Raw genomic sequence first — 22,565 nt, 5'->3', positions numbered from 1 at the left:
TCAATTTTAATTTTTAATACGGTAAATATCGATATGGAGACTTATGATGGTGAAAGAAGAAAGTGCAAAAGCTGGCTTGCAGCTAAACCGCAAAAAAACCAAGATTATGGCAACCAGCTTGATTGATAACTGGCAAATACAGTAGAGGGAGAAAATGTAGAAGCAGTGAAAGACTTTGTATTCCTAGGTGCGAAGATTACTGCAGATGCTGACTGCAGTCAGGAAATCAGAAGACGCTTAATCCTTGGGAGAAGAGCAATGACAAATCTCAATAAAATAGTTAAGAGCAGAGACATCACACTGACAACAAAGGCCCGCATAGTTAAAGCAATGGTGTTCCCCGTAGTAACATATGGCTGCGAGAGCTGGACCATAAGGAAAGCTGAGCGAAGGAAGATCGATGCTTTTGAACTGTGGTGTTGGAGGAAAATTCTGAGAGCGCCTTGGACTGCCAGAAGATCCAACCAGTCCATCCTCCAGGAAATAAAGCCAGACTGCTCACTTGAGGGAATGATATTAAAGGCAAAACTGAAATACTTTGGCTACATAATGAGAAGACAGGACACCCTGGAGAAGATGCTGATGCTAGGGAGAGTGGAGGGCAAGAGGAAGAGGGGCCGACCAAGGGCAAGATGGACGGATGACATTCTCGAGGGGACGGACTCGTCCCTGAGGGAGCTGGGGGTGGTGATGACCGACAGGAAGCTCTGGCGTGGGCTGGTCCATGAAGCCACGAAGAGTCGGAAGCGACTAAACAAATAAACAACAACAAATATTGATAAATATAACCCACACGAAGAAAAACTCTTTCGGGGTCCTCCATAATTTTTAAAAGTGGGAAGGGGTCCTGAGAGGGAAGAAACACTGCTCTAAACCAGTGTTTCTCACCCTTGGCAACTTTAAGATGGGTGGACTTCACTCATGCTGGCTGGGGAATTCTGGGAGTTGAAGTCCACCCATCTTAAAGTTGCCAAGGGTGAGAAACACTGCTCTAGAGAGTAATGGATTAATACCAAGGAACCCTTTTGCTGACAGCCGGGCAAACTCAGCTACCACCCCGGCCAAAATTCCCGTTATTTTGAATACTAGTTAGATTTCTACATTCTCACTGCAAAAAATGCCTCCCTAGCATGGAAAGGAAAAAAAAAGTTTTAATCTAAACCCCCAAGTGCCACGTGGGAGGAGGCGTCTTCTTTTTCTTCTCTCTATGAGACTTATGCCGTACTTCCCGTTAAGGCCCCGCCCTTTCGCCTGACCCCGCCCACGTAGGCGCCGGGAAGTTTCTAGGCGAGTGCGGTGCATTCTGGGCAGGGACGGTTTGCGCAGGGCCGCCGACAAGATGATGGTGAGTGAGGGGGAAGCGGCGGGAGGGCCGCGTTTATCCGCCCCCATCCGCCGCGAGGCGGGCGTCGTCCTCCCCGCGGACGGCCTTTTCAGCCTTGGAAGAGGCTCCTCGGCGAGAAGGCGTCGATATCGGCGAAGGCCGGGGCGGGTCGCCGGTGGGCGGGAGGACGGCGCGGAAGCCTCGCCTGTTGCGGCGCTCCTGCCAGGGACAGGCCTTCCCGAGCGGAGCTAGAAGCCGACGGGCTGCACGCGTTCAGGGCCGGGGTCCCGAAGACTATAACTCCCGGCGAGCTATGGGGGAGCCGGCGCCGTTAATGGAGTGGCTGCTTTGCCGCGGGGCATTCTGGGAGGTGTAGTCAGAGGAGTTCCGCGCAGGAAAGCCCCCCGCGAGGCATTCCCGCGGGTATCAGCGGGTGAAGCCGTGTGAAGTCTCTTCCCTACTTGGTTTGCAGAATAGGCGCAGCCCCCGGAGGGGCAGTATGGGCACAATGTCCAGGCTTGGCTAGTTTTAACCTTGCTTAGTTCGGGGGTGGATAAGCAGGTTGTGCCAATACAGCCCATTTAGGTTTATGTCTCTTTCAGTGAATTGTGCAAATCCAGAAAATGAATTGCTTCCTTAAATAGACGTACTCACTGATTTTAGTTCTTTCTTGCGGAGGCAGCTCTGCCTTGTCCTGTGCCTGTCTGTAACAGAACATCTTATCATGTTCTGTTAATGTTTTATGCCTTCTGAGCTGCTTAGCCTCATGGACAGTGGAAAGATCCATTCATTCATTCATTCATTCAGCCAGTCGCCCATCTCAAATCAGTGACTCTGGGCAGCTAACAATCATAAAGACAGTTAAACAATTAAAACAGTACAACAGAAATTAAACTGTACCCATCCCGGCCAAGAACAAGGCCTCCGTGGACCTCCAAAACATCAGTTAGGATGGGAGCCGCCCAGATCTTGGGGGGAACCCCATTCCAGAGGGCAGGCACCAGGACAGATGGGTGGCATTGTTTAAATGAAGGAACCCGGCGCGTGCCAGCCCTGCTGGATCGAATTGCCCGAGCAGAAACTTGACAGTTGTCACACAACATTTAACATTCATTATTTCAGTGATTAAGTAGTTAATGGGATATATAAAACTAGACTTACTGTATCATCTTGAGAAATAATTACAAATCACAACAAAACTCTAAACCAGCCTTTCTCAAACTTTCGACCCTGGAGGAACCCTAGAAATATTTTTCAGGCCTCGGGGAACCCCTGCGCATTCAGGCTTAAGTTTAGGCCAGAAGTTACACCTCAATTACCTTGACTGACCAGACTGTCGCCGGACAGAGTCCCGCTGGTCGCAACTCGCTTTCCATTCGTCTCGATTCCTGGCTTTTCTTCTCCAGGTTCAGCCAAAGTTCATGACTATTGGATCTTCCCATCTCTTTGGAGGTTGGCCGATAGGTCTTTTTACTTCCCTTGGATACCATTCGGCAACTGCTATTGTCCAACAGCCATCCAACATGCGCGCGACGTGTCCTGCCCAGCATAGTTTCCGTTTTCGACAATGGCATCATTTATTCCATTTTGTGTTCTAATCTGGAAGTTACAAAGTTATTATATTCATTTCATGTATAGGTCTGTCTATATGCATGAACAGTGTTCTTAAACTAAAAATAAAGAATGAAACTTACTTCTTTAATGGGAAGTTGCCCAAATTTGAAATAATTTTTTAAATAAATTGTGATCTCCCAGAGAACCTCTCGTGAGCTCTCGCGGAACCCTGGTTGAGAAACCTTGCTCTAAACATATTTATGTTGATGTCACCACTGTTTTAGAAAGATACATTCCCTAAAAGACTTTGCTGGGGGTTTTAGTCTCTGTGGCAGTGCTTCTCTGCTTCAGCTTTCTGCCTTTTCCGTGCCAGAAATAACTGGCTAATAATTTTTTTTCTGTGCGTGCAGTGAAATTCGCCCATTGCTGGGTTGCTGCTTTTGAGCTTGACAACACCTGACCTTTGACGCTTTGTGTTTTATCTGCAGCCCACACCGGTTATCCTGCTGAAGGAAGGCACAGATACTTCCCAGGGGATCCCACAGCTTATTAGCAACATAAGTGCCTGCCAAGTAATCGCAGAAGCAGTCCGTACTACACTTGGCCCCCGGGGCATGGACAAACTCATTGTGGACGACAGAGGTGAGGCTGGTGCTGATGGATAACCCTCAATTGCCAGAAGCTGCTTTATATCGTTGTCTTGCCATGGTAGGGTGCCTTCATGTTCCCTGCCTCTGTAGACTGTGCCCCAAATCACATCTTGATTGTGGGGTGAGTCTTCCCATCCAGATCCTTGAAGCCGGAGAGCAGGCGTCTGAATCCAGGGTCCAGTTGCGAGGAGGGGCTTGCAGTTAGACTGGATTGTTGTTACAGAGCCGTGCTACGTGAGAAGGCAGCTTGACAGCCTTTGTCTAAAATGCTGGCTAGGGAATTCTGGGAGTTGAAGTCCACACAGCTTAGAGTTGGACCCCCAGATTGCAAAGACACTCCTTCCTTGGGGGGTGCTTGGCCATCCAGCGGTAACTCTGCCGTTGACAGATAATCTTGATGTGCAAATGGGAGTTCCGTCTTCCTTGAATTCAAGATTCACTCTGTTCTCTCCCCTAGAAACACTTACAGCCTATAAAATAAAATAAACAAAGGAATATCTTGTATTGTAATTGCCAGATAAACGTATAAGGAACATTTGTGGTGACATTAGAGGTATGCTGGTTTGGGGTGCGAATGCAACTGTTGGCTGAGAAGCTCGATGATTTGTAACGAATGTTAAACCATCTGTGAGAAATGCAGTTTTGAAAATTAACCTATCAGAGACCGAGGTAGTCCTGTTTGCATGTTACGTATATATAAATGGCAAAAAAATAGATGAACTGTGTATCTTGGTACAGTGTTTACTAAACACTGGGAAATGGAGAAATTTTAAGATTTGGTGTAAAGGTAGCGGGTAATATGCAGTGTTAAAAAAGCGAAAATGGCTTTAAATGTCTGCTTCTGTTATATGGCAGCTAGAGGTGGATAAAAGTAAGTCCAGTGCAGCGGGAATGAGGTACTTAAGTATGTGTGGTTAAAAAGAGAGCGGGGTGTCAGGAATGAATGGGTGATGAAGGAGTGTGGACGGATTAGAAAATTGAGTGACCAATATGAAAGAAAAACCTTGAGGTGGTGTCTTGAATGAGGATCAAATGACAGAACAGGTCTGTAATGGAAGAATAAAGGGTTTGAAGCAAAGGGGAAGGGCCAGCAGGTTGTGATTCAGCACAATCGATGGACTCCTTCAAAGAGAGTTGATACGTTTAAAGAATGAAAGAAATGGATGATGTGGGAGCAAGGATGGTTTCTGAAGATCGAAAAGTGCAAAGAAATAAAATGAGCACTGTTGATGTTAAGCGGTTTTCGCTGTGTTTCCCTTTTTGTGCCTTTAATTGCCTTGGTTTACTAACTGCTTTCCTATCCGATGGATAGTGTTACTGACCCAAAAGGGAATCAGTACATAAAAACACAACATAATCTGGTGGGGCTCGGTCTTGGGGAGCGTCCAGAAGCACATTAGTGCCTGCAGGCTCCCAGCCATGGTGGATTTTTTCCTAGGATCCCCACACTGCTTCAGTCAGGACATTTACCTGGGGCTTGGCAAAGAGAGTAACTTTACATTGATGGAAAGAAGCTCAGTCTGATGTTAAGGAATGGATTCAAGATAGGGATTTGTTAGCCGTTTTTGGAAAGTCTTTTTAATTGTAAAAATTAGAAGATGGAACAATATGGTCTACGTTTGACAATAAGTTTAAGGACTGAATTAATCTTATGTTGATACTATATGGATCTTATTTGTCTTTTTCCTAGTTTCTTCCCCCCCCCCCCTTACATTCAGTTTACTTTAATCATGCTAGTTATTGTAACTTTTCTTACTGTATAATCACTAATGTATTATTTTGTTTGTTATACTTCACTAATTGCTTTGGGGAGAGCCAGTTGGCTGTTAAGACGGCGGACTAGAAACCAGGAGACTGGGAGTTCTAGTCCTGCCTGAGTCACAAAGCCAGCTGGGTGACCCTGGGCCAGTCGCTCTCTCTCAGCCCTAGGAAGGAGGCTGTGGCAAACCACTTCTGAAAAACCTTGCCAAGAAAACTGCAGGGGCTTGTGCAGGTAGTCGCAAGGAGTCAAAAGCTGACTTGAAGACATAAAAAAAAAAAGCTTTGTGGGGGGAACCTTCAGTCAGGAGCTCGGTGTTGAGAGTGCCAAGGAAAAGATTGGGCAGTCCTGTAGTCCGGATGCCTCTTCATCAGGCGCAAGGGTGTTGTCATCCATCCACTAGCACTTCTTAGCCAGAAATGGGGTTAAAAAACGGTGAATTTCCTCCAGTGCTCAGGCAGGTTTATAGGTGTGCCTGAAATGGAGACAATGTTGGGTCCCATCTCCAGGACAATCAGACACTTTTGGATGTTCCGCTGAGCCTTGCCAGATGAGCCACAGTTCAGGAGAACCCCAAGCCTGAATGTTTTTGTTGTCTCGGGTTTGGGACCAGACAAGACCCAAATTCGTGCCCCAAATGTTTTGCACATCCCCAGAGAGCCCAATAAGCTCAATAAGAGATCTCTGGGGGGCCCTGAGTGCTGAGCCATGAGAACAGTTTTTGGTCTCCAACAAGCCAACGTTTGTGGATCAGTGACTGGGGACAGGCAGAGGGAAACGGCTGTTACCTTCAGCCATTGCCTGTCAGCTTGGCGAAGGCAGCCAGCTGCTGTTGGGGTCTCATCTGACAGACTCCTTCTTTGCTGTTTGGGCGTTTGTTCAAATGTCCAGATACATCGAATACTTTATGTGAATCTGGCAGCTGTCAATCTTTGCAGGCAAAGCAACTATTTCTAACGACGGCGCCACCATACTGAAGCTCCTCGACGTGGTCCACCCTGCTGCAAAGACGCTGGTAGACATCGCCAAGTCCCAGGATGCAGAGGTGGGCCTGGGAAGGACAAACGGGGAGGGGGGCGCGTCCTGAACTCGCAGAGGCCACTCCAGAGGCTCCCCTGAAGGCCTCCGCAAAGTGAAGGGGGTGCCACACGGAGAGACGGCAAAGACGGTCAAGTTCATTATCCCTTCAGATGGCAGGGGAAGTGGAGCAATGCTGTTTGGCAGCACTGCAGTGGAACTGAGGAGCTGGTGCTCTGGTTGATGCAGGGCTTGATGCTCCTGGATGCTAGGAACCTTGGTCTTAATGGAGGGAGTCTGTACCCTAAAAGGGATCCCCAGGACGTCCTTCTGGTGGAGTTCTGAGTCCAGAGTTCCGCTCCTGTAAGGGAGGATTTGGGAATCTGTGACAAACGTTGCTGTGGTCTTGGGCGGGTGCATCTGGGAGGAAGAAACGGGGGAAAGTGTAGGAGCTTAGCTGCTCAGCTTCCCCAAGAAAGTGTTTTCTCTTGCTCAGAAGTCCTTTCCTTTCAGGTGGGTGATGGCACCACTTCAGTTACTCTCCTGGCCGCTGAATTCCTAAAGCAAGTCAAGCCGTACGTGGAAGAAGGCCTGCACCCCCAGATCATCATCCGTGCCTTCCGCACAGCAACGCAGCTGGTAAGCTGAAGCTCTGCGATCCCATTTGGCAAGTGGTGTTGTCTCTTTGGCTCTCAGTTTTGATGAAGCACTGCAGGAAGTGGTTTCCCCTGGGCTGGAAGGCCAGTCTGTGGACTTGGCAGCGACAGAGGGCAGGGTGTTAATTCTGGCTTTTGTTTTCCTTTGGCAGGCAGTAAGTAAGATCAAGAAGATTGCTGTTACAATCAAGAAGACAGATCAAGAGTAAGTTCCTCAGCCTCCTTTGTGATTCCATTTTGGGTGCCCACGCATATCCGTACATTCCTCCCTGTACCCTCTCTCCTCCCCTTGTGGCAGCTACCCACAGATTTGAGATGCACCGCAGTAAAAGAAATACTCCATTTCCTTTGCAAACTTCAGAGAGACTGCTTAGACCAGCCTTTCTCAACCTTTTGACCCTGGAGGAATCCCTGAGATATTTTTCTGGCCTCGGGGAACCCCTGCACATCCAGGCTCAAATACAGGCCAGAACTTTAAAAATTGCGATACTTGTTTCATGTGTAGGCCTGTATACATGCCGTAACAGTGTTCTTAAACTGAAAATAAAGAATGAAACTCACCTCTTTCATGTGAGGTGGCCCAGATTCAAAATAATTTTTAAATAAATCGTGATCTCCAGGTTACCCCTAGGGACCTCTCACAGAACCCTGGTTGAGAAACCCTGGCTTAGACAGTTTCAAAATGTAGGATAACCCACCTGCAAGAGAATTCCACCTGGCGGGGTCCAGGAGGAGGGCCTTCTCTGCAGTAGCTCCCGCCCTGTGGAACATCCTCCCCCCAGAGGTGAGGCAGGCCCCCTCGCTCCTGGACTTCCGAAAGAGATTAGAGACCTGGTTCTGCCAGCAGGCTTGGAATGGGAGGGGGAACAGCCGTACCTGGGGATGGCCAGCACCCCAGAGTGACTTCGGATGGGCCTACTACGCTCACGGTCTGATAAAGAACTCTTGCCCATCAATTCCATCACCTTCTTTCTTTTATTGTATTTATTGTATTTATAGTTGTTTTGGTTTTTAACTCTATTTTTTTGTAAACCGCCCAGAGCCCCTCCTTGCGAGGGACATGGGCGTTGATAAGATCCGATAAACCAGTCGATAAATTTCCAAGTACTGGGGGGGGAGTGTCGGGTTCCCAAGCCGGGAAGCTTTTGGTATGCGTGTCCTGCCCTTGGAGCCGCTTTAGCCTAGAGGTGCCCTGAAGTCCTTCAGCGGCATCCACATCTTCCCTCTGCCCTTGCTTCCCCCATAGTGAGCTGAGAGGCCTGCTGGGGAAATGTGCCAGCACCGCTTTGAGCTCCAAGCTGATTTCCCAGCAGAAGGAGTTCTTTGCCGAGATGGTGGTGGATGCGGTTATGATGCTGGATGAGTTGCTGCAGATCAAAATGATTGGCATCAAGAAGGTGCAAGGAGGGGCGCTGGAGGTACGCTGCTGGAGTGGTGGTGGGGCGGGCTTTTCACCAGCATTTGTTTATGTATCTAAGAAACACGTGTGTACACACACACACACACACAGCCGCCCATCTCGTATGTGCGACTCCAGGAGGCTGACAGAACAGAACGAGAAACAACCAGAATTGGAAACAACATAAATGACATAAAACAGAAGCCGAGAACACCCGCGCCGTCCCATGTTCAGCACAGCCGCAACCCAGAAACAAGCACCCGTGCTGTTAATTTCTCCTGAGGCTTTTGCCAGCCCCCCCCCCAAACGGTAGCAAGCCCATGTTTTGCTGGCGGTGGTCAGCTGTATGCCCTCTCTCCAAAGACCAAGTTTCCTGAATTACTCTATCATAGTGTTCCTCAACTTTGGCAGCTTTAAGATGGGTGGACTTCAACTCCCAGAATTCCCCAGAAAGCACAGCTGGCTGGGGAATTCTGGGAGTCGAAGTCCACCTATCTTAAGGCTGCCACGGTTGAGAAACACTGCTCTGGCACCTTTGAATGTAAAGGAAACTACCCTGCCTCTTTCACACTCTGGGTTCCCCCCTGGCAATACAAATGTTTCTGTATTTCTATTTTTACTATTCTAGTCCATTCTACTATTACTTACTAATGGGAGTGACCTACATCAGTCACAGTGGTCCATTAAAAACAGCAGATCATCACACCAAGAGTCACAATCTTTGAATCGTTTATATAGGATTAAATGACTCGCTTGGTTGGCAGTTCGTTAAATATAAGATGAATTGGCGGCATCGGCAGGGCACTTACGTCCTTAACCCCTTTGAGTACAGACCCTGGAGATGGCTTCCCGCTTTCTCTCGGTGGCCGTCCTAGCTCGTTGGGGAAGTCAGCCTGGCCATTTCCTGCCGCCGGTGGCCACAGGGAGCCAGCCCTGAGACGAAGGTCGCTGGGAGGGAAGGGATGCAGGTTGGGGGTTGCACAGGAAAGGTTCACCTTCCCATCTGAGAACCTTTGTGCTTCTCTGGGCCAAAAAGGTTATCCCTCCATGGTGATATTCCAGAAGTGGGAAGTCGGTAATGTGATGGGCCCCTGCACCTCGGGCAGGTGTTAAAGGGCTCGCTGGGCACGCTGTGAATCGCAGAGATTAGCAAAACATTTCTGGAGGCCCTGCCAGACTCCACCCTGAGCAGCTTTGTCTGTCTTCAGGATTCCCAGCTGGTGGCCGGAGTAGCCTTCAAGAAAACCTTTTCCTATGCCGGGTTCGAGATGCAGCCTAAGAAGTACAAGTCACCCAAGATTGCCCTGCTCAACATTGAGTTGGAGCTCAAAGCGGAGAAGGACAACGCTGAAGTCAGAGTCCACAGTGTGGAGGTGAGGCCTTGCCTCTCATCAGGAGGGTTGGTAGAGCGGAAGCTGCGGAGGTGTAGCTGGGGAGTGGGGAAGGGCCTTGGAGGGTGTGGGGTGAAGGTCTTGGAGGCTTTGTGGTGGCAGGCGTCGCAGCTGGAAGCCCTGATTCCCATCGCTTGCGCGTTCCTTCTGCGAAATGGAATGTTTGCCCAGCAGCAGAAGGCCACAGGACCACCCGTGCCTTGTTCTTGGGCTGCCCTGTGTGATGGAGCAACTGGAACGGTTACGGAAAGGAGGAGGGGTGCTCTAGGAAAACGACAGCCTCCTGTTGTTGTTGTTGTTTTGTTGTTGCTGTTATTTAAGCCCAAACCTTTTGGGTCTGCTTTGGCAGGATTATCAGGCCATTGTGGATGCCGAATGGAACATCTTGTACGAGAAGCTGGACAAGCTCCACAAGTCCGGGGCCAAAGTCGTCCTGTCCAAACTGCCCATTGGAGACGTGGCCACTCAGTACTTTGCGGACAGGGACATGTTTTGCGCAGGCCGAGTCCCCGAAGAAGACCTCAAGAGGACCATGATGGTGAGGCCTTGTCACCCCTTGAGGGGCTGGGTTTCTGCAAGCAGCAGGGTGGCAGCTGCAGGAAAATGGCTGATGCAGGGTGGGAGTGAGGGGCCAGGCTCGGCTGATGTGCACTGTAATTGTGTCATGCAGAACAAAGTGCTTTAAGGCGCACGGGTGTTAGGAAAATGGGCCAGTCTAGCTGGTGGGCTTCTGAACCATTAGGTGCTGTGTAAGCGTTGCGCTGAAAGGGCTGTTTGGTGTTGCAGGCTTGTGGGGGATCCATTCAGACCAGCGCAAATGCCCTAACAGATGACGTGCTTGGGCGCTGTGCCCTCTTTGAGGAGGCCCAGATTGGTGGAGAGAGGTAAGGGGCAGTTGGCTGGGATGCTTGAGGGGCAGGGGAACCTCTGGATGAGCCCCACTGGTTCCGAGGGGCCAGCGAATCACTGCTTTTCATTCTGCAACATTTGAGAACAGGAATTACAATGGCAGTTGGGTTTCCTAGCCTTGTTGGTGCTTCTCAATTTCGGCTGAGCAGCCTGTGGTCCTCTGGAAGCCAGACATTGCCAGTGTCATGGGAGTCCACAACATTTGGAGGGTTCCAGCTGCCTCTCCCTGACCTCAGATTGTAGGTCACAGCAATGCCATGACCAGTCTTGGGTGCCTAGAAATAATGGCTCTGATGTGTTTGTGAATTTCTCCTTTAAATCATTTGCACCATCGTCAGGAATTTGCTGGCATCTGGAAATGTTGGGAAAGTATGCCACTGGATCTCCTTGAGCGTTGCAGGTTAAAATGGACAGGGCCTTGATTGCCCCGTTGCGGCCACCATCTTGACTTTTCTTGACCACACCCTGCGGACCCCCCTGCTCCCTGCCTGGTCTCTTCGAAGCCGCCATCTTCCATTCATTAAGGAAAGTCTTTCTCTCTCTTCTGGGCAGGTATAACTTTTTCACAGGTTGCCCCAAAGCCAAAACGTGCACCATCATCCTGCGAGGGGGCGCCGAGCAGTTCATGGAAGAGACGGAGCGTTCCCTCCACGACGCCATCATGATCGTTCGAAGAGCGATCAAGGTACGTGTCGTGCAGCTCTCTGCAAGTGGGCTGGCTGGGGGGGACATTCCGTCTTGCCCTACTCGCCAGTCCAGATTCCAGCCACCCAAAGAAATATTTGCCCATTAGAAGTGCGTCGGCTTCCGCTTGGTTCCAGCAGGAGAGTGCTTGAGGCTCGTGCTGGAGAACCCAAAGGGTCCTAGGGCTGCTTACTCACTTGTTTGCTCTGAAGAACCTCTCTCGGAATTCTGTATATGACTGATGTGTGAGAAATGGGTTGATTTATTTAAAATTAATAACTGAGTTCTGGGATTCTTACTGGATTATAAATGGGCGGTGGGTTGTGAAATACAGGTAGTCCTCGCTGGACGACCACAGTTGGGACTGGAATTTTGGTTGCTAAGCTAAGTAGTCGTTAAGAGAATCTGACTCAATTTTACAACCTTTTTTGTGGCAGTCGTTAAGCAAATCACCACGGTCATTAAGCAAACCAGGTGGTCATTAAGCAAATCACACGGTTCCTCATTGATTTTACTTGCCAGCAGCTGGCTGGGAAGGTTGAAAATGGTGATCACGGGATGCAACGACAGTCATAAATGTAGACGAGTTGCCAAGCTCCCAAATCATGATCGTGTGACTGGGAGAATCCTGAGATGGTCATAAGTGAGGACCAGTCGTAAGTTTTTTCCAGCACCATTGTAAGTCTGAGCTGTCACTAAACAAATGGTTGTTAAGTGAGGACTACCTGTATTCCGTCATCCACTGTCCACATTGGCCTTGTCCACTCTCATGCTTCTAAGCCAGTGTTGCTCAACCTCACAAACTCACAAACTTTAAGATGTGTGGACTTCCACTCCAGAATTCCCCAGCCAGCCATCTTAACTTTGCCAAGGTTGAGAAATACTGGATTAAACTATCTTCCTAGAATCAGGAGGAAACATTAAACTCTATTTGTATTTCACATTGCTAGGGCTGCCCAACTCCTTGGTGACTCTGGGTGGTGTATAGAATTAAAAACAAAGATAAAAACCAGATAACAGAACCGATGAGGAAGATGGTCATCCCAGAAGAACAAACATCCACTGCAAACTTGTCTCTCTAGCCCAAAATCTAGGGAAAGAGCCAGCTCTGTTTGAATCTCTGGGGGGATGCTGTTCTCGGGGGCAGCTGCCACAGCAGAGAAGCCCCCCTTCCCTCCGCCAGCTCCCATCGGATAATGTTGCTGAAGGGGGGCGCTCAAAGCTCGGACAACCAGAGAAAGGCACTCCCTCAGCTGACTAGGCCCTGGGCCATCTTTCCTGGGGGAAAAAAAACGAGCAAGACATTTTTGGGGGGGGGGGGGTTCTGGAGACACCTTTGGAATTTTGCACTTAACATGGACACTGACACAAAATTCCCATTTTATATTATTTTACATTATTATACTTTATTATATCTTATTATCTTATTATCTTATTTTAATGAACCCACTGAATGATTTCCCGTGGGGGAACGGAGAGTTCTTTTTCTTCAGTTTGCCTGCCTTGGCTTGAAAAAGAGGTCACCCCAATTTGCAGAGAGCTCTTCCTGCTCTTCAGTTCCACTCTGCAGTAATGGAGCCGTGGTGGGGATCTTTTAGTTGAGAGCAGAGGCCCCCATGGACCAAGTTGAGAGCCGCTACTCGGAAACGCAGACTAACTTGGAGAGTGGCCTTCTGGGCCGCTGAAGAGCAGGAGGTGGGGCTGCCTGCTGACTCATAGCAGGACCCCCAGAGTGACACTGTTGAAGGGGGCCAGGAGCTGAAGATGCAAGCACTCTCTGTTGTAGCAGGTTTTTCCCCCCGATTCTTGGTAGCAAATCTTTATTTGGTGCCAAGTCGCACATGAAGCGGCTGAGTGCGTTTTGACCACAAAGGCCAACATGGAGGTCCTCTAAAGGCTGTCTTCTGCACAAGTCCCATGCATCCTGCCCAGGCTGATGTCTTGGACTTCAGCTCCCTAGAAATCACAGAAATCGAACACCAGCAGTTTGTGGGAAAAGCTGTGCTAGAACGTGGAGCCGCTTCCTCTGTCTCTCTTTGGTCTCGGCTGAAAAAATGCGCCAGCTGTAGGGTACTTAAGAAACCCGCAGCATCGACCCGTTCTGACACTGTTTGCTAGGATTCCAAGTTGCTTTGAATGGCTCAGGCAGGAGCCGGCCCTCTTCTCTTCACTAGCAAGTCAGTGAAGAGTGTTCGCTTGTGTGACCTCACCAGATGGGCAGTGGTTTGTGTGAGATCTCTGATGCGCCATCATTTGGTCTTTGGTCTCAATATCATACCCTTAAACCTGCTGCAAAAACAGCCTTAGAGGAAGTGAACTTTTTCTGCTGATGGGATGTGGATTTTTCCTCCCCAGCATGACTCTGTGGTTGCTGGCGGCGGAGCTATAGAAATGGAAATCTCCAAATATCTCCGAGACTATTCCAGAACCATTCCGGGCAAGCAGCAGCTGCTGATAGGGGCTTATGCCAAAGCCCTGGAGATTATTCCACGCCAGCTTTGTGACAATGCCGGCTTCGATGCCACCAACGTCCTCAACCAGCTCCGAGCCAAGCACGCGCAGGTGAGCTTCCTAGGGAGATCAGACGTGAGCATTCAGCGTTGTGTTTAGTAGGTTTTGCAGAATAGCCTTGCTGCTTCTCTCAGTTTCTAGCCCTGGGCCTTTACATCTTCACGGTTCCCCTGGCAATCCTTGTGTTTGCCTTTTTTCCAGAATTAAATCTGCTTTTGTGAGGGTTAGGAGAAATGGCCTGAGCTGTAAATAAACAGGGCATGGCTGAGGCCCCTCTGTTCCCGCCTCAAGCAGTGAGGCTGGCCTGCTTTCCCCAGTCCTGTGCTCTCTTCATGGGCTGGGCTGGCCAGAATCCTGGTTGTAGCCTAGCAACAACTGAGTAAAGGTGGTTGTATGAGCAACAGGCCTGAATTTAAGGAACCAACTATTAAGAGGCTCAAAAATGAAAATGTAGAGGTGCTCTGAGTCTTGGTTTGTCTGCTATTATATCCAGAAGCATTATTTATTAAATTACTCCTGGGTATCTTCTAGGGCCAAGCCCACCCAAGGTTGATTTGTGTCATTCAAATGCAAAATCGCAGCACTTAAACTTAATGCAGCAAAACAAAGCACCAACAAGACACAAGGCAGGGGCTTGAGTCAGCAGCGTAAAAATTGCAGTACAATTTTTCCACCAAGCCCATCAGTAAAACAAACAAGCTTCAGTGCCAGTTGCCTCCCTGATTTGGGGTGGTATTGAGTTGGTGCATTGCTTCTGAAAAAGAGCCTGTAATCTGTGCTAAACACGGGAAGAGGCGGGAGGGAGGATCTCACTTTTCCACCCCAGGGGTTTGATTCTTCAGCTTGTAAATTGCTGTGATTTCCCTTGTGCAGATTCACATTTCCTGTGTATCATAGTCTACTGTTAATCATGGATGAGAAGAGCAGAAAAAATAACCTGAAGCTTGTTTAGCTTTCCTATCCCTTTTCAAAAGCCTCTCATCGTGCTGTGGTGCTGGTAGCAGCTTGTCCAAAAATGGATTGGGCCCATTCATGGAAGTCCTGGGGATCGGTGGCTACGAGCCTTAATGGCAGCGGCCTTCCTTGGGCAGTTAGTTGGTCACTCTTGAGACAGATTGCTGGACTAGGTGGGCCAAGGATCCCAATCCAGCAGGGCACTCCTTATGTAAGTCATTTCCAGCCATTTCCACCTTTTGTGGTTCTCCTGGGCTACTGCATGTTCCTCAAGACCAGCCAGTAAGGGTGTCACGTTCACTGTCCCAATCCTGTCTCCACCCAAAGCACTTGCCTGCACATCCTGTGTCGGTCTCAGGGGAGGCGTTGGCTTGCGTGCATTTGAGGCAAGAAGAGGCTCTCCCTTAGCCGAGGCAGGCCGGAAGGGCAGGCTCTGATGATGGAGGCAGCTGGTAACTTCTGCTGTGAGATGGGTATGCTCTGTCTGCCCTGCAGGGGGGGACCTGGTACGGCGTGGACGTGAACAACGAAGATATTGCAGACAACTTTGTGGCCTGTGTGTGGGAGCCAGCCATTGTGCGCATCAACGCCATGACGGCCGCATCTGAGGCAGCCTGCCTCATCGTGTCTGTGGACGAAACCATCAAGAATCCCCGGTCCACTGTAGACGCCCCTCCTCCGAGCCGTGGCCGAGGGCGAGGTCGGGCACACACCCACTGAGAGCCAGGCGTGGTCATTCGTGGGAGAGGCAGGGGCATCCTCCCTTAGGGAATAGGTCCTCGGGGCGTCTCCACCTCGCCCCTTTCAATCTGGTTTTCCCATGCAGGTTAGTGAAGCCACCTTTAACGTTGACAAGGCCTCCCCGCGCAATTGAGAGGAACAGCGTTTTGAGTACCAGCAACCCATGTCAAATTAAGTTCCTTTCATTTTTGTAATTTGGACTTGATTCCTTGAAATTACGGGGGGAAAGCTTTGAAGGCTGAAATCCAGGCCTCATCCTTCATCTCCTGGTTTCTAAGCCCCCCCCCCCCAACCCTGCACTGTTGACATCGTGCTTGAATATCACAGTGGCTCATTCTAGGTTGTATTTATTGGTTTTTCTGTGGAAGTTTAAACTCCAGCACGATCACAATAAACAGGTCCCTCCCATGGGTCTTTGTATTTGTCTTGGTGCTTCTCATTCAGATGAATTTGGCTTAGGGTACTTGAGTGCTTTTATTAAAAACAAATAATGATAGACAATTCAGGAGAAGATTCAGAGAGCAGTTGCAGGCTGCTCGTTTCTGAGACTGACATACTAAGTCGTGCTAGCTAACCCTTGTTGAACATTCACAATTGTACATTTTTAACCGGTGCTGCTCAGGCTGACTTGGGGGTGGGTAAAGCAAAGACACTTAGAAAGGAAAACACGAAGTGTTTCTACTTCCCATGCCAGGCCTAGGAAAGGCAGCATTTCTGAAACCTTGGCAAGCTTGGTAGATTATGGGGCTGGTCCGACGTCCGTTGATGAAGATCCTTTGCCCCGGGTGTGCCCTGATGGAGGAGAGGCGAAACCACCAGCCGGGTCCTGCCTTTCTCCCCCTTCTGGGTGGCTGAAGGTAAAACTGCTTCATCAGTTGGAGTTCACCCTGTTTCGAGGCAACAAAAGGAACAAGGTCTGATCTTTTGAGGCCTGGGTTTGGCCACTGAGGCGATGAGGAAAAACTGAGCTGGTGATAGATCAATAGATTCATCCTCTGTCATTTACAAACGAATCATAGAATCGCGGGGTTGGAAGAGATCTTGGAGGTCTTCCAGCCCAACCCTCCGCCCAGTGCAGGAATCCTCATACCATTTGTTAGCTGCCATGCTTGAGTCTGTTTTGGGCACTCTGCAAGTCAGAAGCAGGCATCATAAAATCATGTTTCCCCCAAAGCACAACTCTAACCCCTGAAACAAAAAGGCATCAGAAACCAAACCCTCCAAGGCTGCCCAAGCTGAATAATGAGAAGTGATCGTGTGCCTGCAGAAGAGCTGCTTCAGCCCTCTTGGAATGCCAGGGGGAAGGGCCTGGGGGCTCCATGTCCCGTAACGTTGGGGCCACCCTACAGGGAGAAGGCCTGCCTTCTAGGCCATGCTCCTCCCATCTGGGCCGCCTCTAGACCAGCATTTCTCAACCTTGGCCACTTTGAAGATGTGTGGACTTCGACTCCCAGGATTCCCCAGCCAGCCATGTTGAAGTCCACACACATTAAAGTGGCCACAGTTGAGAAACACTGGTCTAGATGAATTTGCAGGATAGCAGAATCATTCTGAGTCCAGCGGTTTCTTGTCTGTGCAAGTCTTTAAATTGGGCCCAAAAGCCACCTGGCAACCAGTGCAGTAATGAGGAAGAATGTTTTGGACAAACTGCAGCTTTTGAGAGTCCTCTCCAAAGCCAGCCTTAGGATGAGTGTGTCACAGTAATCAGTGAGCGATGTGTGCATCAAGCCAGTGTAGACCTGGTAACCACATAGATAGACCTTCTCCAGGAAGATCTGTCCCCAACCTGGTCCTTCAGGTCTTCCAACTCTGCACTCACCGCTACTGACTGAGTCCATCCGCCTCGGTGCTGGCCGTCCTCCCCTTCTCTTTCCTTCCACCTCTCCCAGCATCAGGGCCTTCTCCAGAGAGCTGGGTCTATCCATGCGGTTTCCTTGTGAAAATACGGTGTACCGTTGCCTTCTCGCGTGCTGTATGACTTGGTCCCTTTGCCATTGTCGCTAAGTGGTCCTCTGCCTCCATCTTCCTATGTTGCTGCTGCCCAGTATAGGCGCCTGCTGACTTTAGCCGGGAAGCTGGGATGACCGTCACGCCTTGGCTGACCCCGCTGGGAATATAATACTCCTGGCACACACTCCCAATTTTCTTCTTCGCTCATCCCTCCCAGGAACACACACACTACCATGATGAGGCGGCACAGCAGGACTTGGGCGGGCAGCAGTCTTCATGGAGGTCTATATTAAAATAGACAAATTGTCTCGAATTTGTAACACTGATAGGGAAACATCTATTAACAGTCAATTGCATATGTTCATAAAATTGGACAACTATTTGTGTCCTGTGTGCTAAACAGCCATTCCCCACTGGCTAATTTTGAGTTCTGCTACCTGTAAAATACGCAGGTTTAGCAGATTTGTATAATTCAGTTTGCATTACTTCCTCAGTTTTAACTGCTTCAGGGACTCTGGCTTTATGAGCTGGGAGAAAGCGGGCAAGGCACTAAAACAGAATGGAAAATCTTGTCCATTTCCCCATCAGGCACACACCTACATTTGTTGGATCTTCCCTCTGGCCTCTGGCGGCTTTGCCATTTGAAGCCCAGCCCTAAGGACTAGCAGCTTAGTCGCTCCACCACCACCACCACGGACGCGGCAATTCGGTGTCCTGTGTGGGCTTAAGAGAAGGATGCATCTGCGCAGGTCCGTGGACCCGGATTTGAGCTGTCAAATGGACATTGGTTATTTTCCAAATTTGAAATTGTGCCTGCCGGATTTTTCAGCTGCCGGTCTGCACCTGCGTGTGTAAGGATTCAAAGGCTTCGATTGAAAGAGTGCACAACAGCATGCCCGTATCTTCCCTTCTGGTCAGGCTACTGTTACAACAGCAGTAACTCTCTCAGCCTCCAGCTTTGCAAATGCTATTTTCAGCTTCTAAGGGCTCTGCAATCCAAGTTCTCCCTCCTCTGCCAATAAGACGATTTCAAATGTACAAGTGATTTTTTTTTTCCGGAACTCCAGCTTTCCATTTAGAACTCCAAGCATGTATATATGCACAAATTGCTATTCAAACATAACAGATGTGTATTGTTACAGTTCTATGCCTACCTACGCTTCCTAATTCCAGAGGTAAGAAAGGGCTTACAGGAATTGGTGGCAAATGCAGCCGTCGATTTTTGGAGCCCTGTGCAGGCACCGGGGGGGGGGGGGTGGCGGGCAAAGGAGGCTCCCTGTTGTAGATAGCAGTGAAACTGCAAAGGGAGGGATGGCGCCCCCGAGACTGAGGAGGGAGAGACGCCTGGGGTGCGGAAAGCATGGCATTTCTCCAACTGCGGCCCTGCAGGCTGAGGACCAAAGGTGGGGTGGTCCTCCAGATCTCTGGAGAGCACCAGATCTCAGGAGGCTGCTCCTGAAATGACCCAAAATGGTCCCCGATTGTACCATAAGTGTTCTACATGGAGTAAAGGGTGCCAGTTCTAACTGCTCTTAAAAATATGTCTTTAGTTTGTTGGGTGTTGGGCTTCAACAGGAGCGGAGTTGCTCAGCCAAGAGCGAGTGTCACCAAGGAAACAGCCTATCGGCTTAAAAATCTCTTACCTGGAAGATCCCCTCCCTCCCTCCCTCCCTCCCTCCCAGCCTCCATTTTGCGATGTCCTTGTATGTCATCTGGCTGCGCATGAGGCCGTGCTTCTGCCCACTTGGAGGCTGTATGGAGCGGAGGCTCAGCTGTTTCTGGAGAAAGGTTACACACACACTGAATGCAATGGGAATGGGAGGCTCAAGAGTGATTAGATCTGAATACAAAAGCAAGCAACCAGCTGGGTGAGCTCATCTTTTGCCATGGGGTGAGGTATCCTCAGTGAGCTATACACCTCTGCCCCAGGCGAATCAAGCCATTCCGTGAACAGCTTATCCCGGTGCCTGGAGGCTGCGAGGGTCTGGATGGGGAACGGCAGGCTCCAGCTGAACCCCGGCAAGACGGAGGGGCTGTGGGTGCGGGGGCCTTCCAGTTCTAGCACTGTGCCATCTTTGGTGCTGGATGGGGTGGCACTTCATGTTGTGCACCAGTTGCGCCTGTTCCTAGATTGGGAAGCTCTGCTCACAGTCACTCATGCCCTAGTCCCCTTTAGATTGGACTACTGTCATGCGCTCTACATGGGGCTGCCCTTGAAGAGTATCCGGAAGCTTCAGCTGGCCCAGAATGCAGTGGTACAGGCAGTTAGGTGTGCCCCAGAAGAGCACACACCACACCTCTGCTCTGTAGGCTGCGCTGGCTGCCAGTTTGCTTCCGGGTGCAATTCAGGGTGGTGGCTTTGACCTTTAAAGCCCTTCATGGCACGGGGCCAGGTTATCTGAGGGGCCGCCTCTCCCTGACTACATCAGCCCGTCCCATTAGATCCTGCAGAGAGGGCATGCTATGGGTTCCATCTGCAAGGGACCCACATTCGATGGGTCCCAGGAGGCGGCCCTTCTCTGCCATGGTGCCCACCTTATGGGACATCCTTCCCCTGAAAACTAGGTTACCTCCATCCTTCTTAGCATTCCACAGGTCCCTCAGAGCCTGGCTTTGCCTTCAGGCCTGGGGAGATCTTGCGATGGCTCCCTTACTGCGGCTAGCACCACCATCTCCTGTTTTTGTGTTTTTTATTGTTTTTAATAACGAATGTTTTTAATATATTTATTGGGGGTTTTTAATTGTCGTATGCTGCCCAGAGTCACTTTTCTGTGAGATGAGTGGCTATACAAATTTGATAAACTCTGCTAGGGGAACCCACCACCAAGATCTGAATGGTCTTCGGTGATCTGGCCTTGGGGATGTGATCCCCATCAGCCCTGGGGATGCGAGAAACAGAATGTGGGTTTTCCGAACTTGGGAGTTTTGACTGGGAGCAAAGAAAGATGGTATCAAGATGCAAAGGGACGTGGAGCAGGAAAGGCGTGGTGGTGGGGGGTTCTTGGGGGCTAACCCTGACATTTGGGGAGTGGGCGAGGGTTGCAGTAGGTGGAGCAAAGGGTCCAGATGGGTATGGCCAAGTCACCCATACGGGCAGGACCAGATTTTCTTGAGTCCTGTTTGGAACCATTTGTGGCCTTGCATCCCATGTTGAGTCTTTCCCCCCTAAAACAGCAAAAAACAATAGCAAGGAATGACTAATTTTGAGCAATTGAGCTACAGAGGAAAGTCCCTCAGTGATGCTGTACTGATTTGACTACATAACGCAGATCATCAGCTTGGCTCCAACAACATCTAGGATCCGTGCGTGACTATGAATGAGGCTCTCCAGGAGTCTCTCAGTTGAACGCGGTGGTTTCTAACCTGGGTGGTCTCCAGATGTGGTGACTTCGACTCCCAGAATTCCCTAGCCAGCATGACCATTGCTGAGAATTCTGGGAGCGAGTCCATACAACCGGAAGTTGCCCATCTTGGAAGCACCAATCTAAGGTAGTTTAAGTCCTTTGGCCTTATTCCCGAACGACTGGCTGCTTAAAAGGGATCATTCTGACGCAGGCATGCAACCACACACAAGCTGAATCCACTCCGGTATAATTTCCCCTTCAAAGCGGGAGAAAAAGAAGCCAAACCTTGTTTGAAGAACCTTTATTCAACACTGAATCATAAAATAGCTCTTATTTGTAGGTTTTGTTTTGTCTTTTAACTTCCTTTTTCTCTTAAATTTTAAATACGCATTGTTTACATTCGGCAAAGTTCAAGAGCAACAACATCAAAGTGCATTTTACAGACGAAAATTCTGCCCCCCCACCCCAGTATTTTAAAAAATGATGGTCTCCTGGCAGGGCCCCAAGAGAGTCGCCAGGAAGAATGAAATGCGGCATGGTCGCTCTCTCTTGGCAGGTGGAAAGATGGAGCCCTCTTTCTGCACCTCACCTGTCTCACCTCGTCCTTTGCCAATACACCCTTGAAGCCAGCTTCTCCCCAACAGATGCCAGATGCTTTGGGATGACAAGAGATTCTGGGAGCGAGCCCAGCACATCTGGAGGGGGCCAAGTTGGAGGCGGCTGGCCTTAAGAGAAAAGAACCTACTCACATCTGCGGCACAAAGATTTCGTCCTAATCTTCCCAGGCCAACCTCCAATCTCCTGAACGGTGGTCCTCACAACCCAGATCTTCTCTCAAAGCAAGAGCTGTGCACGAGCGTGGTTTTTGCACCACTGGTCTGTGAGCACTTCCTTTGGAGTTTGGGTTCTAAAACCACCAGCTCAACGTGGACTGGTTCAAGATCGCAATTCCCCCCCCCCCACCCGCAACCTACAATTCCACTCCTGAACAAAGAAACAAACAAAAAGTCAGATTAAAAGAAGCAGCAGAACTCTCTTCGTCCTTAAGTACAAGCAGGCACGACATTTAGAGGTGCAAATCTATTTGCTTTGGAGGTTCTGTCAGAGCCAAGGGCTCTCCAAGTGGCATGGTGCTTTCAACCATGCCTAGCCGATACCAAGGGAAGAGAGAGGCACCAAAAACATAGCACTGGAGTCAAGGGCTAATATTCACTCATCATTTCGGAGGGCCCAGGACAAACTCGAGGTTCAGCAAAAGAAGATAGATTCCACCGCGCACTCTCTCATAACATAGTTGGTAAAAATAGAACTGTGTCCTGGGTCACATGTGTTTGGGCATTGCAGGACTCATCTGCCTTTGCCTTACTGGGATTCTAAACCAGCATCATGGTTGGAAAAAAACATACTTTTTAACATGTCTGTGGCCTGGGGCAATGTGCTAAGCTAGCTAAGCAAAAAATGCCTCTTTGCAATGATCAGGGTGTTTGGGGTAAGGTAGGGGCTCTTTTGCATGATCTTAAAAATGTCAGCTCTCATTAGAAGATCTGGACTCCAATCATGGATGAAGAGTGCACCTTCAATCACCTTGATGCATCTACCAGACAGACCCCCAAGCATTGGATTCCTGGAAGGCATGACACAGCCTTATATTGACCCAGAATTTGGGCGTCCTTCACCCTCTAGGGACAGAAATCTGCCTCCTATCCTTGTTGCAAGGGTACA

The 22,565-nt window shown here is 49.6% G+C and overlaps 1 protein-coding gene across 1 annotated transcript; it reads left to right on the top strand.

Moving 5' to 3' along the window:
* Positions 1-1,224: 1,224 nt before the first annotated feature.
* CCT7 (chaperonin containing TCP1 subunit 7) lies at positions 1,225-15,967 on the top strand. Its single transcript, XM_063309970.1, has 12 exons — positions 1,225-1,345; positions 3,367-3,520; positions 6,226-6,332; positions 6,818-6,943; positions 7,113-7,165; positions 8,207-8,378; positions 9,568-9,732; positions 10,100-10,288; positions 10,537-10,634; positions 11,212-11,344; positions 13,699-13,905; positions 15,304-15,967. Exons 1-12 carry the CDS (start codon positions 1,340-1,342, stop codon positions 15,526-15,528), a joined length of 1,635 nt encoding a protein of 544 aa, XP_063166040.1. The 5' UTR covers positions 1,225-1,339; the 3' UTR covers positions 15,529-15,967.
* Positions 15,968-22,565: the final 6,598 nt, after the last annotated feature.

Source organism: Candoia aspera, chromosome 8 (assembly GCF_035149785.1).
Source record: "Candoia aspera isolate rCanAsp1 chromosome 8, rCanAsp1.hap2, whole genome shotgun sequence".
Classification (NCBI taxonomy): domain Eukaryota; kingdom Metazoa; phylum Chordata; class Lepidosauria; order Squamata; family Boidae; genus Candoia; species Candoia aspera.
The sequence above is the reverse complement of the archived record's forward strand: the minus strand, read 5'-3'. Positions and strand labels throughout refer to the sequence as shown.

Excerpts from the sequence above, each read along its gene's own strand:
- CCT7 (XM_063309970.1), top strand. Across the intron at positions 6,944-7,112 it reads TCCGCACAGCAACGCAGCTG|GCAGTAAGTAAGATCAAGAA; the intron begins GTAAGCTGAAGC and ends TTCCTTTGGCAG. Across the intron at positions 9,733-10,099 it reads TCAGAGTCCACAGTGTGGAG|GATTATCAGGCCATTGTGGA; the intron begins GTGAGGCCTTGC and ends CTGCTTTGGCAG.